General features: G+C 50.1%; 1 protein-coding gene across 6 annotated transcripts in view; it reads left to right on the top strand.

Annotated features, from left to right (window-relative positions):
* Positions 1-17,708, top strand: part of TBC1D14 (TBC1 domain family member 14) — a 77,926-nt gene that overhangs the window by 26,966 nt on the left and 33,252 nt on the right. For 5 of the 6 annotated variants that reach the window (XM_081098101.1, XM_081098104.1, XM_081098102.1 and 2 more), the window contains one exon: positions 7,276-7,396. In XM_081098101.1, the coding sequence (XP_080954227.1) occupies positions 7,276-7,396 (121 nt within the window). Of the gene's footprint in view, positions 1-2,215; positions 2,830-7,275; positions 7,397-17,708 lie in introns of those variants that run through there. The other variant, XM_081098106.1, reaches the window with a different exon arrangement.

The following is a 17,708-nucleotide window of genomic DNA, read 5'->3' on the forward strand; positions in this document are numbered from 1 at the left end:
TGTAGTCCTTGCATCCTGTGATCTTGTTAAATTCGGTTCTCGCTGTTGATCTGTGGATTCTTTTGTGTTTTCTGTGTAGAAAGCCCCTGTCTGTGAGTGGGTTGTTTCCAGACCTCGCCCCTCTCCCGCAGTGTTCTGGCCTCACGGAAGGCCTAGAGCTCCGTGCGTGTGGAAGTGGCCTGGCCTCTGAAAGCTTCCCTGCTTCCCCACTCAGTGTGACGCTTGCTGGCGGGTGTCTTTTCACCAGGTACCTCATGCTTTACTAAATACCTTTTATCCGATTCAGGAAGTTCTCTTTTATTCCTAGTTTTATAATTTTAAAAGATCACACATATGTTACGTTTTGTCAAATGCCTTTTTTCCTGCATTTCTCGGTTGTAAGTGTTTTCTCCTTTATGTGTTTATGTGGCAAATAACATTGCACTTTTCTAATGTTAAGTAAGCTAACTGCATTTGCATTCTCAGGATAATCCCAAATTATTCATGATACACCATCCTTTATGTTCCATGCTTGGATTGGATTTGCTAATATTTTGGTTATGACTTTCTGTCTGTACTTTGTCCTTTCTTATACTGCCCCTGACAGGTTTTGGTGTCAAGGTTATGCTGGCCTTATAGAATGGGCTCAGAAGTATTCTGCTTTGTGTGTTCTCAGTGAGATTTTTCTCTGGTGGTTAAATGAACCTACCATGTGTGAAAACTTATAGAAAGTCAGTTTTATTGCATATGAATTTTAAAAAAGCCTACACACACACTCCGTGTCAAATGATTCTCGAAAGGGTACTAAACAGTCCTGGCTGAATAGTTTTTTCTTGGGGAATAATGCCCATAAACGTGCTCATTGAATGACTACTGAATTCCTTCTGGGGTGGAGAGAGGGTAGGAGTGAAAGCTTTGCCTCTGAAAGGCTTTGTGTATTTCTTCCTTAAATGCTTGGAAGAGTTCACCAGTGAGGCCCCCTGGGCCTGAGTTTTCTTTGTGAGTTTCTCATTGTAGATATTTTTTGGAGATTGTTTTGCTGAGGTATAATTATGACACAGGACTGTTGCAGGTTGAGGGAGAACTTGGAGAGGTGTGGGAGCATGGAGGTGTAGATTTGTAGGGAGGGAGGACACAGGGTCCTGAGAGGGACTGCGGGTGTGGCGCTTCCTGAGTGATGCCTGTGCCAGACCAGGTGTGGATTTGACTCCTGGGGGTGAGGGGTTTGACAAGTTCAAGTAAGATCGCAGGGTTGTAAGTGTGTCAGTAGTCAGAACAGTGCTTAAACTGGAGCGAGCGAGCAACAGAGCTTCTCAACTAGAGGGAGGCTCATACAAACAGATTGCTCCCCCCCCCCCCCCCCCAGGTTCTGATTACGGAGGTCTGGGTCGGGGGCGCAGGATTTTGTGTTTCCAGCTAGTTCCCAGGTGGGCTGCCTCCAGTCCAGACACCAGACTTTGGAATGCAAGGAATTAGTATCCTTGCTAGTCAGCCCCACGCCTCCTCCCCCCAACACACACAATTCAGCTGCACTGGGACTGGGATTTTGAGGGTGGTCTTTTTTAAAATACATTTTTATTGATTTCGGAAGGGAGAAAGAGAGAGAGAGAGAGAGAACATCAAGGATGAGAGAGAATCATGGATCGGCTGCCTCCTGCGCGCCCCCTACTGGGGATCAAGCCTGCAACCCGGGCATGTGCCCTTGACCAGGAATCGAACCTGGGACCTTCCAGTCTGCAGGCAGACGCTCTATCCACTGAGCCAAACCGGCTAGGGCTGTGGGTGTTGTTTTTTAGTCTTGGCCTGGCACAGACCAGGTGCTCAGTACTACTCCTGTGCCCTGTTGTCTCCCACACTTGACTTATTTTTTGTACTTGCAGAAGGAATACATGCTGATTTAGTTTGTGTTTTTTAGCAGTATGGAAATTTGGAAAGTAAAATTAAAATTTCCATCTTCATCCCTTACCACTGCCTATCGCAGAGATGGCCACCTGGTACTGACTCTCCAGTCGCAGGTGGTCTCCTTTATTTAAGGGGCATGGACTGGATATTAGAGGGCCCTGGCCGGGGTGCAGCGTCGCCTCCCCGTGGGCTCATTGCAGACCCAGGAGTGAGCAGTGCCTGTGGGAAGGATGGCAAACCAGCCTAGACTAACTTCTTGTGGGTTTAGAATGGCTCAGGTTTGTTGACCTTGAAGTGGTTAGTTAGGTCTGGTCCTTGAAAAGGTTTTAATGGTGTTTCAAATCAGGAATAGGGAGAATCCCTTGGTGATGGTTCTGAGGCAGGGATTGGGTCAGGACTTTCCATGACCCTTTCTGTGACTCACCTGCATACCTGTTCTCTTTTTCACAAAGCTCAGTGTCTGACACACAGGACATGCTCTAAGTCGTTGCAAATGTGACTTCATCTTGCTTCCCAGAAGGAGTGCCCTGGGTTTTGTGTCTCTTTGGCCTCTCTGGCGCTGTGTGTGGCTCTGGGTCTCTGCATGGCGCCGAGATGTGGAGTGGAGCTGTGCTGAGTCCCTGGAACCGGTCACTCATGCTTTGCTTCCCAGACTGCCCGCCCTCCTCCCTCCTCCCTCCTCCCTCCTCCCTCCCTGTGACTAGTTAGGAGTCAGAGCCCTGCCTGCCCCGCCCCCGCCTTTCCAGCAGCTGCTCTGTCCTGGTGCCTTAACCTTCCAGACTGTGGAGCGGGGCTCTGAAGGCGTCCATGGTGCTTCCCCGGGACTCTGGCTCCAGCTGCCAGGAATGCGGCGAGGGGAGAGTCCGCCCGTCTGCGGCTGGCATTGCAGAGCCATGTGGCCACAGTAGACGCGATGTCCGTCTCCTCTGCGCTCCTGCTCATGGACAGGTTTGTGGTCCCAGTGTTGCCTTTCTTGTTTTTAAACTGGAGGCGTAACTGGAGCTGGGTTTTTACCCTGTGTGGAGGTGTAGGCCCCCGCTGCCCATTGGGCAGAGTTGCCTCCTTGCGTGTTTCTTAGATGAAGTGGGCGTGTCCTGTAGCTCCAGCAGGGTCTGCTGTGCGCCAGGAGCTCTCGGCAGGTGCTCACAACCCTCCCTTGAGTTGACCGCTGCTTCTGTTTTTAGGGATCCACTCTTTAGCCTCAGATACTACTGGGGTCACATTTTCTAAAGGAGGAGAGGCTCCAAGTGTTCCTAGCTCTGAGCGCTTTTAGTTGTGGAACTAGGAATTTGGGGCACAGTGACTGGTCTTTCCCCGGGGCAGGGAGAGTTCTGTCACACGGGAGGCTTGCTCTGCAGAGTGTGTTTTGGTTTTCACCTGTGATGGCTGAAGAGGCTGGCCTCTCCCTCTTCCCTGTCCAGAGCAGAGTGAGGGCCAGTGTGGGGTCTGAGGCAGGGAAGCCTGCTGCTGCTGCGGGGTGGAGAGCGGGAAAAGCACACAAGCTATGCAAGGGCTTTGGAAGCATCACTCAGGATTTCTGTCTTCTCTACCCCAGGGGGTGCCAGGGGGTGCCAGGGTGTGTATATCCCATCAGGAGTGAAGTCCTTAACCTCTCTGAGCCGGTTTCCTGTCTGTACCATGGCGACGCTGTGCCTTCCTGGTGGGCTGTTTCACACATGCGGTCCTTGACAGGTGATCTGTAAAGGAAATGGTGGAGGAGATAGCCATCGGTGCGCGTGGGACGGAACGCTGGGTGTTCCTGGTTACTCCTGGCTAACTTGCTACAGCTCCTGTTAGTGAGCTGAACGAGGGAGAGGGCACGAGGCCCAGGCAGTCACTGAATTGCAGCAGAGTTCGCTTGCACAGTGTTGAAGGAGGAGGACTTTGGAGTTTTATTTCTCAAGACTGAGAGGTTTTGAGAAATCCCTGCTGAGAGTTGGTGGCCTGTGGAACCTGCTCCGCAGGGTGGGGAGGATTGCTTCATGCACCCTGGGACGGCGCTGACTCCAGATTTCCAGGTAGCAGCTCGGACACGTCCCCCTGCCTCTCGGCCCTGTGCCCATTAGCTGTCTCTCTGGCAGGACTCCCCGAGCTGTTCGGATCCTAGCTTCCTCTACTTTAAATGGGCAGGAATCATTCTTGTGTCATGTTTATGAAGAGGCCCTGAAAAGCATGCATGGAATAATTTTGAATGCTTTCCTACTGTTCTAGACTGGAGTCACCACAGTGAATAGGAGGCAGTATATAGTACGTCCTCACTTAACGTGTCGATAGGTTCTGTGACTTCCAGTGAAATGACCCATAACAAAAACTATTTATTTTATTATTATTTTAATAGGTTTTTACTGATTTTAGAGAGAGGGGAAGGGAGAAGGATAGAGAGATAGAAACATCAATGAGGGAGGAACATTGATCAGCTGCCTCCTGCACGCCCCCTAATGGAGATCTGGCCTACAACCCAGGCCTGTGCCCTGACCAGGAATCAAACTGGTGACCTCTTGGTTTGTGGGTCAATGCTCAGCCACCGAGTCACCCCAGCTGGGCAAAAACCAATTTTATAACATCTGCAAGAGTTAAGTTTCTACAGCACCTCATCAACGGTGTAACAAACTGACGTCATGATTCGAGGACCTGCTATATCCACCCTTAAGGACTTAGATTCTGGTGATGAAAACCGAAAAACAAGTGGATAAATCTAGGCTGAGAAGAGGAAAGCTTCGTGGGGACAGGATTCTAATGGTCCATGTTGTCCCCGTGAGATGTGTCACTGACCCATCTTGCTCCTAACTGTGATGACACTGTTTCCTTGTGACATGCACTCCACAGTGTGCCCGTGAGCTGCTGGCTTCCCGGGGCCGGCAGGCACAAACCAGCACTATTTTTACATGACTCTGTCATTGGTGTCAACATAAGGACGTTCAGACCTGTAGAGAATTTTTACGAGTTTACTTGAACCAAACTGACTACAGTGCTGGGAGCAAGAGCTCAGATGCCCTGTAGAATGACAGTTTTGCAGCTTTTTTAGACGTTTGGAATTAAGGAAGGAATGGAAGGAAGAGTACTTAGAGGTGGGAGAAACCAAGGTGCGGGGTATTTAAGGGTTTGTGCTCTGCTCCCTGAGGTGGTCATGCGCCCGGGAATCTGAAAAAGGCATTTCAAAGGTCTTCACCTCGAGGCACAGAACCAAGGGCATCTCCTATCTTTTCCTCTGCATTGTGACCTAGTGAGATGAAAATAATTATTTTGCAAGCCCTGGGGTACACGCAGGGGTGAAACCCTGACTCCTTTTTCCTGCCCAAGTTCTCTGCCTCCCTCAGTTTGTTAGTTGGCAGTGGCTTAACCGTTGGCAGCGCACAGTGTATTACCCGAGGCCTCTTCAGCATTATTATCCAGGAATCGGGATAGGCATTGTCAACAGATTGGGCGGGGGGGGGGGGGGCGCTGGGGGGGCGGGACATCCAGCACCTGCGGGGCCACCCGCCTTCAGCCTCCCTTTCTTGTAAACCCAGCCGGTCCCTCGGTCCCTCAGATCTCTCTGATCTCTCTGTCACCGCCCTCCCTCCTGCAGAGCAGAGTGCTGGCCCAGCTGGGGGCTCAAGCGTGAGGCAGAAGCTCCTGCTCCTCCTGTGCCCTGCTCCCCAGTGGAGGAATGCCCCGGGGTGATGGCTGCTGCTGGCCAGTGGCTGAGTATGTGTGACAGGCTCGAGGTGGGCCTGGAAGGGTCCTTGGTGCATTGGGTAGCTGCCAACAACATGGCGGTGTGTCCAGTTAGCGATGCCAGCTGTGATCACTTCCTCAAGGAAGTTTCTCCACTGGAGAGAGAACTGGTTTTGCCTTTGTGATCACCCTGGTGTGAAGACCCTGGTCCTCATCCAGCTTTCACCTGCAAGGGTTAGCACCCCATGGCCCGTTCTAACTCCACCCACCTTTCTGTGCTTGCTCGGTGGCGTCCTGTAGCTCTCCTTCCTCCTCCGTGCATTAATGCTCGTTTATTTGTACCCATGTAGGCTCGTGCCTTTCTGTCTTATTCAGTGGATTATAATCCCTGTCCTCTTTATTTATGTTGATGATTAAATTGTTAGCCAGTCGGAGCCCTTTCAAACTGGCAGCTGTTTCCGTTAGCGTCCCCTTCTTCCTTTGACACTTGCCTACCTGCTGGCACACAAGACGCTGCGCATTGGATCCTTTGCTGTGGGCCTGGAAGCCACCTGTTGTAGTGAGTGCACCAAAGCGGTGCATCCCAAACAGAGCTTACTTTGCACCACCATTTGGGATTTGTTTTGTTACCTGGGTCTTGCGTTTATGTGTTGTTGGGAGAGGAGACCTCATGACAGACTCCTGGGTGGCTTTCTTTCTATGAAATGTGGAGACTCTGTGAATAGGTATATAGATTTACCTGATAGATAACTTAAACTAAACTAAAGGTTAAGTACTACAGCAGCTGTTCTTTTTTTTTAATCCTTACCTGAGAATTTTTCCATTGATTTTTTTTTTTTTTTTTTTAGAGAAAGTGTAAGGGAAAGGGGGAGAGAAAAAAAGAAATATCCATGTAAAAGAGACACATCAATTGGTTGTTTCCTGCTCACACTCTAACCGAGGCCAGGGTTCGAACTGTCGATCCATGTACGTGCTGTGCCCTTGACTAGAAATTGAACCTGTGACCCTTCAGTCTGAGGGTTGATGCTCTAACCACTGACCAACACTGGCCAGGGCTAAAGCAGCTGTTCTTTGAGCACTGATTGTGTAGCTGTAACTTTAAAAAAAAAGATATATTTTTATTGATTTCAGAGAGGAAGGGAGAGAGGAAGAGAGAGAGAAACAGTGATGAGAGAGAATCATTGATCAGCTGCCTCCTGCACACTCCCCACTGGGGATCGAGCCTGCAACCCGGGCACTATACCTGACTGGGAATCGAACCTCCTGTCATAGGTCGACCCTCAACCACTGAGCCATACCAGCTGGGCTATAGCTATCATTTTAATTCCTACAAGGACACATGTTAAACAAGGGAACTGAGGCTCAGACAGGTTAACATACAGGCCAGAGAGTCACACAGCTAGTGAATGCTTGAGCCAGAGTTTCAGTTCCCTTTGGTCTGACTTCAAAGTTCATTTTTTTCTGATATACTGTGTCATGATGTAATACATTTCCTTACTCTAAATTATAGAATTTGTACACCTAACAATGAATGACAAAAATCTTACTTGAGGTTCAAGGTCTTTCACCTACTGCATAATTTCATGTCTGTATGGAAATCAAGTCTGAAAACCTGGAGTGAGTGGCTCACCACATTGACCTGTCACAGGAAGTCTGCTGGTTTTCTTTAGAGTGACTCGGCTGTCCTGATATTCTAACCAGCGAGGAATTCCCTAACCTTTTCTTCTCTCCCTGTAGGAACTTGCTTACTAGAAAACAAAACGCAAGACTTGACAAACAAAATGACTTGGGATGGAAGTTATTTGGAAAAATGCCACTCCGAGAGAATGCTCAGAAAGAGCCAAAGAAAGTACAAAAGGTATACAAGATGCACACAGCGTGTGCTGTGCAGCACATACTTATGAACCTTGCAAAAGTGACTATTTTGGAGGTTTTGGGATGGGGAAACTTTGTATTAATTTGCATGCCAAGTTCCTAACACTCAAGCCTGTCTTCAGCATGTCAGTGACTGTACTTTATCATTTCTGACAGTTTGTAACAGGCACATCAGAGTGTTCAGTTGAGAGAGCTGGGCTTTAGATATATTTATAACTTGATTTAATGTAGTCACTTTTTCCTGGTAATAGTTGCAAATGTGTTTGTGGTTGATTTGTATTGACTGTGTTTGCTAGTAAAGCTCCCTCTCTGATCCCCTGGGCTTCCTGGGACTGAATCCTTCCGGTGCTGCGTTGTTCACCCAGCTGTAGTGACCCTCCTCTTGCTGGCCCTGGAGCTGCCCACCTGTCTGCCAGGCTTCGGGGTCAGGCCCGTTGGGGGCAGCTGGAGGCACATGCTCACCTTTCACAGAGGGGCTCCTGCAGGGATGGCAGGCCGGGGGGCTGACCCACCACCTGCATCTTCTAGACCAGGGGTGGGCAAACTTTTTGACTCGAGGGCCACAATGGGTTCTTAAACTGGACCGGAGGGCCGGAACAAAAGCATGGATGGAGTGTTTGTGTGAACTAATATAAATTCAAAGTAAACATCCTTACATAAAAGGGTACGGTCTTTTTTTTTTTAGTTTTATTCATTTCAAACGGGCCAGATCCGGCCCACGGGCTGTAGTTTGCCCACAGCTGTTCTAGGCTGTGAGCCCAGAGCTGCGACACTGCCCCCAGCAGCCGCACCCCTCCCACCTGCTCTGTGTTCATTGATGATTGTTGTGAACACTCGAGGGTCTACTGGTGCAGGCCCTCGCTCTGCACTGGGGTTGGAGAAACAGCACACACCTGTGCTCAGGAAAGGCCTCGGGAGGACGTGCCTGCAGTGCAGGGGTTGGAAGAGCAGCACAGGTGCATGGGGATGGCGGCAGGGCCTGCGGGCCAGGCTGTACAGGGGGTTGAGTGTAAAGGTGTGATGGAGAAGTTATAATAATGGGGATGGATCATGTACTGAGTGGTTACTTCTGCTAACTTTAAGTGAGTCAGCACTTAGGTTTCTAGTTCATTTAAAACTCACAACAACCTTATGAAGAAGATACTATTATTGTCCCCATTGTACCAAAGAAGCATCTAGACCAGCGGTGGGCAAACTACGGCCCGCGGGCCGGATCCGGCCCGTTTGAAATGAATAAAACTATTGAAAAAAAAGACCGTACCCTTTTATGTAATGACTAGAGGCCTGGTGCACAAAAATTTGTGCACTCGGGGGGGAAGGGGGTCCCTCAGCCCGGCCTGTGCCCTCTCGCAGTCTGGGACCCCTCGGGAGATAACGACCTGCTGGCTTAGGCCTGCTCCCGGGTGGCAGAGGGCAGGCCCAATCCCTAGGTGCAGCCCCTGGTCGGGCTCAGAGCAGGGCCGATTGGGGAGTTGGGGCGCCGCCCCGTCATGCACAGAGCAGGGCGACGGGGAGGTTGTGATGCCACCCTCAGTCACGCTCAGGGTAGGGCCGATTGGGGGGTTGTGGCGCCACCCCCTGTCACGCACAGAGCAGGGCCAATCAGAGGGTTGGGGCACTGCCCCCTGTCACTCACAGAGCAGGGCCCATCAGGAGGGTTGGGGCTCTGTACCCTGTCACGCACAGAGCAGGGCCAATCAGGGGGTTGGGGCGCTGCCCCCTGTCACGCACAGAGCAGGGCCCATCAGGGGGTTGGGGCGCCGCCCTCTATCACCCACAGAGCAGGGCCGATCAGGGGGTTGGGGCGCCGCCACTCTCACACTCAGGGCAGGGCCAATGGGGAGGTTATGGCTCTACCCGTCACACACAGAGCAGGGCCCGTGGTGGGGGGGGGGGGTGCCGCTCCTGTCACACACAGAGCTGCAGGGCGATCAGGCGGTTGGGGAGCTCCCCCCTATCAGGCACAGAGCAGGGCTGATCAGGGGGTTGGGGCGCCTTCCCCTGTCATGAACAGAGCAGGGTGGATAGGGAGTTGTGGCCCCGCCCCCTGTCACACACAGAGCCGCAGGGCGATCAGGGGGTTTGGGCGCTGCCCCCTGTCATGCTGATCCCGGTGCCGGGAGGCCTCGCGGCTCCGCTGATCCCGGTGCTGGGAGGCATATTACCCTTTTACTATATAGGGTAGAAGCCTGGTGCACGGGTGTGGGCCGGCTGGTTTGCCCTGAAGGGTGTCTTGGATCAGGGTGGGGGTCCCCACTGGGCTGCCTGGCCAGCCTGGGTGAGGGGATGATGGCTGTTTGCAGCTGGTCACACATACCCTTCAGGGTGGGGGTCCCCACTGGGGTGCCTGGCCAGCCTGGGTGAGGGGATGATGGCTGTTTGCAGCTGGTCACACACACCCTTCAGGGTGGGGGTCCCCACTGGGGTGCCTGGCCAGTCTGGGTGAGGGGCTGAGGGCTGTTTTCAGGCTGGGGGTGACTGAAGCTCCCAACCGCTCCTTTTTTTCTTTTTTTTTTTCTTTTTTATTCTGGGCCAACTTTAGCTTTGAGGCTTGGCTCCAGCTCTTAGGCCTCCGCTGCTGAAAGTAGGTTTCTGGCCTTTGCTTACAATGTTGCGATCCTGCTGGCTGAAGCCCGGCCAGCCGAATAAAGCAGGTTTCTGGGGTTTTGTTTAGCTTCTATATTTGTTACATAGTTGCTTAGAGTGCAGCTCAGAGGCCTGCAGCCGCAGGCGGGGAACGTTGGAGTCCTCCGTCACTGAAGCAAGCAAGCCTCATGTTAGTTTCAAGCTGCCTGGCTGCCCGCCGCCATCTTGGCTGGCAGTTAATTTGCATATCTCACTGATTAGCCAATGGGAAGAGTAGCGGTCGTATGCCAATTACCATGTTTCTCTTTTATTAGATAGGATGTTTACTTTGAATTTATATTAGTTCACACAAACACTCCATCCATGCTTTTGTTCCGGCCCTCCGGTCCAGTTTAAGAACCCATTGTGGCCCTTGAGTCAAAAAGTTTGCCCACCCCTGATCTAGACACAGGCAGAGGAGCAGTGGGGCTGACTGTTGGGAAGGGGCAGCGTGAGCAGGAGGTGGGGGCGCTGTCCAGGGGGCCTCTGTGATGTGACATGATGTGATGGTGATGTAATGTGGCATGATGACCCTGGTCCCTGGCTCTGGCCTGCAGGCTCAGAGTGATGTGGTCACCCTGGCAAGAGTGTGGCTCTTGGGCTAGTCCAGGTGAGAGAAAGGGGTGCCTGGCTCAGGGCTGTGGCAATAGTGGTGGCCGAGGTTGGCCCCTCTGAGCATGAAACATGGTGGATACGGGCGTGCGGTGTGTGAGGGAGGCAGTGTGCACACATTGGGGTCTGGCCGGGCCACAAGGTGGATTTGCACCTATTTTATGCCTTATCAAGTTAAGTTTGTTCTGAATGTGGCCTAACATTCCCAGAGCTGGTGTCTGGAGTCAGGAGATTCACAAAATAAATCAGTGTTGGACTTTGTATTTTAAATTTGGATCACTTCTTGTATAGGCTTATTAAAATAGCATAAAATTAAAATATGATGAGTTTGTTTGTAAAACTCAGCAAAATATTTCTTAGAAGACTAAGTAGCCAAGCAGTTAAAATATTTTAAAAGAAATCCACACTTTCAAAAAAGTAGCTATCGTACTAAATAGATTTATTCTTAATATTACTTGCATCGTGCTTAAATGTCTCTGCCATCTTGGTCATTCGTTTTCCGAAGGTGAGCGTGGGCATGTTCTTTGACCTAAAGGGTGCTTGCGAGCTGAAATGAACAGGCCAGCTAACTGTGTGGTGACACAGCACTGCCGAGCAGAGCGCCGTCTGGCTGCAGCCATCAATAACCAAGGGTGTGCTTGCACCTGCGCGAGTCATGCAGTCCTGCCGTGTTGTTTGCTGATGCTTTGTGTCTCGCCCTCTCATCTCTCATCCCTCCCGTCCCCACTCTCACCCCTACCCCCACCCCCAGGCTGCACGGCCTGAGAGTGATCCAGAGCCAGGGACCTGCCCCCGTGGAGAGGCTCCTGGGCACCCGGCTCTCGCTGGCTGTTGTCGCCGACGTCAGCTCACACACTCAGAGAGCCCCGTGCTGGGCCTGCGTGCTAGACTGTGGTCCCAGGCGGTGATGATGCTCCAGCAGAGCTACAGCCCGGCAGGTGTTGGGGAGACGAACTCCTTTTCCTTTTTTCGCAGCTTGTAGTACTTAGAGCATCTCATGGTGACTTAACGTGGGTGGGGGGCAGGCACCAGCGCTGTGTCCCAGCCCTGCCACAGCCTGGCTGCGTGGCTTTGGGCACGTTACTTCACCTTGTTGCACCCCATCTTCCTCCTCTCTGGAACTTGGAGAACAGGAGTCCCTGCCTCTGAGGTGCGGGTTAAAAGAGTGAATATTCACCATGTGCTCCAAGCAGCTCTGAATGTCTCGAGTGCTGGGGGTGTTTGCTGTTCTGGTTTCTGTCCTGTGACAAGTCTGCCCTGGACAACAGGAAGTGAAACTGCATGTGAGAATGAACCTGGCCCTGCCTCTCCCTTCATTTGCTTGTTCAACACATACTGCCGTGTTAGGGCCAGGCCGTGCTGGCTCTGAGCGCTTCTCTGTCGGTGGTCACCCTCTGGGAGGTCTCAGCTGGACTCGAGGCTTCGCATGTCCCCCTCCGCTGACAGCCCCCACGTATGTCTCCAGCCGGGACTGCATCTCTGATCCAATGTGGGCCTGCAGCTGCCTACTGGACAGCTTCACGTGGACGTGTATAGGCATTTCCTGTTTAACAAGCAGAGGCCTAAACTTTATTTACTTTCTTTCCACCTTTTTGAACCTGTTCCCTTGCATCTTTCCTCATTTTGGTAAATGACAGGCTTAACCCTTTTATTCAGGTCTAAAACATGTATTGAATGGAAATACTTTTTTTAAAAAATATTTTTATTGTATTTTCTTGTTTAGTTCAGTATGCATCATTTTATTTTATTTTTAAAATCTTTATTGTGAAAGTATTACATATGTCCTCTCTTTTCCCCCATCGACCCCCTCCAGCCCCACCCCAGGCCCTCACCACCCCACTGTCTGTGTCCATGGGTCATGCATATATGCATACAAGGTCTTTGGTTGATTACCTCCCACCCACCCACCCTCCCCCACCTTCCTTCCGAGATTCCGCACTTGGTGCCAAGCTTTCAGGTCTAAAACTTTAGAATTGTTCTTCTCTTCTCACATGCCCTTCCAGCTGAACAGGTGTTTTGTTTATACTTAAGCTCTGCAGGTGAATCCGATGTGCAGTTTTGTTTGAGAAGCAGTGGCTGGGAAATTGGACATTCCAGTGAAGTTGTGTAGGTGAAGCCATGTTATCGAGTCCTACTGCTGTAGCCTGGCATGAGATGGCCACGGCTTAATGGTCCCCCAATTGCTCAAGTTTTGGGATATGGGGAGTGGATTTTTTAAAGATAAATTAGCAATACATACTTCCTCATTATATTAACTTGTAGAAGATGTAGAAGATGCTAGCAAATTAAGAAATTTGGAGTCTTGCTACCCCAAATAACTACTGTTTGCATTTTGGTACTTTTCCTTTCAGTAATTTTTCCATGCATGTTCTTTTAATTTTTTTAAAAGAAAAGACCACTAAAGGTGGATTTCATGACTGCAAACATTTAGGACAGAGGTTTTTTGTTGGTGTTGTTTTATGTTGTTTTTTTGTTAATCCTCACTCGAGGATATTTTTTCCATTGACTTTTAGAGAGAGTAGAAGGGAGGGAGGGAGGGAGAGACAGACAGACAGACAGACAGACATTGATTGGTTGCCTCCAGCACGTGCCCCAACCCGGGCTGGGGATCGAACCTGTGCCCTTGACTGGGAATCTAACCCTTGACCCTTTGGTGCTCAGGCCAATGTTCTAACCACCTTGCTACACCAGCTGGGGCAAGGACAGTTTGTGAGTCTTTTAAACATAACATGGTGTACACAGACTTGAGGAATTGGCACTATTGTCCGGAAACGAGGTTGAGCAGATAGTTTGGGTCCTGGGTGGGCTCTGAGGCAGCGGCTGAGGGTGGCCAGCAGAGCGGCAGGAAAGGACAGGCTTGCGGAGGGCAGTGTCCTAGGAAAAATGCTGCCTGCGAGCAAAGGTGAGCATCGGTGTTTGGCTTTTTATAACCTGGAATGTCTTGGACGGCCTTCTGGAATCTCAAGTCAGCGGTGAGATGTTAAAGAGAGAATCCCGAAGAGGGCAAAACCAGGACTTCTCAGAGTAACAGTCATTCTTCTCACCTCTGTGTTCTGAGAAGTCTGGCTGCTTAGAAAACCATCCATCATCACACATTGCAGGAGGGATAAGCCTTGGTGGTCAGTGCAGGTACCGGGGGTGGGCCTGCAGGTAGATGCTAAAACAGAAAACTTCCTTCATTGCCATCATCCCGTGTATCCTTGGAGAATGGGCTTGAACCAGTTCACAAGAAGAGCAGCCCCATTCTGGGCAAGCACACTCGGCTCCATCTCTCCCAGTGGATGCAGCTGTACAACTTGCACATCGTGCATGGCATAGGGTTAGGGGTCCGGAAAAGTAACAGTCGGGGAGGGAAACCAGAACTCGAAGTACCACTGAATTGACTGAGTTTACCATTTCCCCCCTCTGGTATTTCACAGCCTGAATTCAAGGTAGCTCCAACCCATAGGGGGTGTTAACACTCTCTGGTTCTGGGTGAGAAAGGGGTCTCCTAGCACTCAGAGAGAATGCAGAGGCCTCACACTTGATTGTTGCCTTTTCTCTGTTCTCGCGCACTCAGCCCCCAAGCAGTCTCCTGGCAGCAGAGCAAGGGCTGGCAGCCTAAAACTCTCAGGAAGGAAACTGATTACAGGAGCTTCGTTCCCAAGGTGGGGCAAACACCTGATGCTGTATTCTCTCTTCCCACAGTTTGGCCCCAAGACAGACATAGTTGTGGGAAGAGTGGCTAGAGAACCAGAAAAAGGGAGACTGAGGGAGGAACCAGCAAGTACTGGGGGCCGTGTCGGGAGGAAGAGCTCAGGAAAGTGACTGTTTAAGGTTGTTAGGAACAGCAGGGCTTACTCCCAAGTTGTGGATACATGGGTCCGACCCAAATAGCACACATAGACTTTGAGAACTGACCTTGGGGATAGGCCACCACACAAATCCCAGACATCTGGGTGGGATGCACGTGGGATAGATTCACCAAGTACTACTGCAAAGGCTTTGAAATCTCAACTGATTTTGGAACCACAACTCACAGAAGCCTGATTAGAACTTGGGTCTGGGATCCAGCCAGGTCAATTGCCTGCTGAAACAAAAGTATCAACATTCTCCAAGGGGTTTTGATAAGACCCAGAGTCTCGTGACAATATTCAAAATATCTAGAATGCAATTAAAAATTACTTGGCATATGAAAAACTAGGAAAATCTCAACTCACAAGGGAAAGACAACAGATACCAGTGCCAAGATAACACAAGTGTCAGCATTAACTAGTAAAGCAGCCGTTACAAAAATGTTCCAACAAGTAAGGGCAAACACGCTTGAAATGGAAGATAGATTGTGTCAGTACGGATACAGAAAATACAAAGAAGAACTACATAGTAATTTTATAACAGAAATACAGTCACTGAAATAAAAACTAACTGGACAGGCTCAGTGCAGGATGGAGATGACAGAGGAAAGAGAGAGTGAACTTTTAGATCAATAGGAATTATCCAATCTGAATAATACAGAGAAAAAAAGATTGGGGGAAATGAGCAGAGCCTTTGGGAAATGTGGGACAACATTAAAAAGTCTAACACTTGTTACTGGAGTTCCAGTAGGAGAGGAGAAAAATGCGATGCAGAAAACAATGTTGGAATAAATGAATGTGTTTTAAGTCTGGGAAAAGACATAAACCTACAGACTTGGGAGAGGGGCCTCCATGAACTCCAAACAGGATAAAGACTAAGAAGTCCATGCCCAGACACATCATAACCAAATTGCTGAAAATAAAGACAAAAATTTTACAGGCAGCCAGAGAACACACACTACTTATTGGAAAACAACAATTTGAATGACTGATTTTGTCATCAGAAATTATGGAGGCCAGAAGTAAGTGAAAGAAAGGAGCTACCAACCCAAAATTCTGTATCTAGCAAAAATGCCTAGAAATGACAGTGAAATGAAGGTATTCTCAGATGAAGGAAAGCGAACAGAATGTGTGGCCAGCAGTTCTAAAAGAATTGCCAAAGGAAGCTGTTCAGACAGTAGGGACACTGTCAGAAGGAAACCTGAAACTTAGGCAGGAAGAGGAGCAGAAATGGTACATGCTAGATAAATACAGTGGACCGTTGTTCTCTTAATGAGTTCTTTAAAATATATTTGGTTGGGAGAAGAAAGTCATGCCTGGGGTTTCAGTGTGTGTAGATGTAATATATAAGACAGAGAGAAGGTAAAGGGGACGTACTCATCTGGCAGGGGAGATACTGTGCTCCTGAAGGTGGTTTTCCCCAGCAAGGCTTACCCACTGTGCTCCGGGTGTGCGGGCCCTGTGACTTCCCCAGTTGTGGGAGACTCGACTTCATCATTTGTGGTGATGGGGGATTAGAAAGTTTAAATAAAATACAGGGGGAGGTGATATGGTGGTAAAGTTTGTACATTCCACAATGAAGTGGTAAAATATGGTTCTAAATAGATTGTGAAACATTAAATATATTTTAGTCCCTAGATCACCTACTAAAGAGAGACAAAAAGCCAATAAATTAAAATGGAATTCTAAAATAACTTAAACAAAACCAAGGCAGGAAAGAAGAGTTAGAGGAAGGTAAAACAGAAAACAAATAAGATGGTAGGTCTAAATGGAAACATATCAGCAATTACAATCCATGTAGATGGTTTGAACATACCAGCAATGTCTGGATACCCCACAGAATGGGTTAAAAAAATGGCCCAGATCTATGCTTTCTAAAAGAAACTTACTCTAAATATAAAATGTGTGGGTTAAAATGAGAGGATGGGTAAGATTTACCATGAAAATACTGAGCAAGAGGAAGATGGAGCAGATATATCTACACTAATAAAAGAAAAAAATGGCCCTAACTGGTTTGGCTCAGTGGATAGAGCATCAGCCTGCGGACTGAAAGGTCCCAGGTTTGATTCCGGTCAAGGGCACATGCCTGGGTTGCAGGCTCGGTCCCCAGTGGGGAGCGTGCAGGAGGCAGCCGATCAATGATTCTCTCTCATCATTGGTGCTTCTATCTCTCTATCCCTCTCCCTTCCTCTCTGTAAAAAATCAATAAAACATATTTAAAAAAAAAAAAAAAAAAAAAAAAAAAAAAAAAAGAAAAAAATGGTAATTGGTGTACGACGATACCCTTTTCATTGGCTAATCAGGGCTATATGCAAATTAACTGCCAACTAAGATTGGCAGTTAACTGCCAACAAGATGGCGGCTAATTTGCATATGTAGGCACAATGCAGGGAGGCGAAAGGGAAAGCAGGAAGAAGCCCCCTGCCACTGACAGTGATCGGAAACCCAGGGGGGAGCTAAGAGCTGGAGGGCAGCCATGATCGGAGAATCAGGCGCCTTTGCTGCCCTGGCCAGTGATAGCAGGAAGTAGGGGTGGAGCCAGCGATGGGAGCTGGGCACGGTCAAAGCTGGCAGTCCCGGAGGTAGGGGTCCCTTGCCTGGGCCTAAAGCGGAGCCCATGATCGCGGCGCCCCCCGCTGCAACTGCGGGTCCCCGCTGCCTGGGCTGGACGCCTAGGCCAGAGGCGTTAGGCCTGGGCAGGGGCAGAGCCTGCAACCGCGGGGAGCTGGGGGTCCCCTGCCCAGGCCTGACACCTCTGCCGGAGGCCTCAGGCCTGGTCAAGGGGCTGATCCGGTGATTGGTGATCGGAGGGTGATGAGGGTCAACTCCTCTGGCCGAGGCATCAGGCCTGGGCGGGAGGCTGAGCCGGGGATTGGGGGGATATGATGGTCCCCTTGCCCAGGCCTGAAGCCTGGGTCAGAGGCGTCAGGCTTGGGCGGGGGGTGGAGGAAGCGATCAGAGGGAGATGGGGGTCCCCTGCCCAGGCATGATTCCTGGGCCAGAGGCCTCAGGCCTGGGTTGGGGGCAGAACCAGTGATGGGGGGAAATGAGGGTCCCCTCCCCAGGCCTGACGCCTCTGTCAGAGGCGTCAGGCCTGGGCAAGGGGCCGATCCTGCGATTGGAGGGTGATGGGGGTCAACGCCTGAGGGCTCCCAGTATGTGAGAGGGGGCAGGCTGGGCTGAGGGACACCCCCCCCCCCACACACACACACAGTGCACGAATTT

Source organism: Myotis nattereri (genome assembly GCF_964212035.1).
Source record: "Myotis nattereri genome assembly, chromosome: 1".
In the NCBI taxonomy this organism is placed as follows: domain Eukaryota; kingdom Metazoa; phylum Chordata; class Mammalia; order Chiroptera; family Vespertilionidae; genus Myotis; species Myotis nattereri.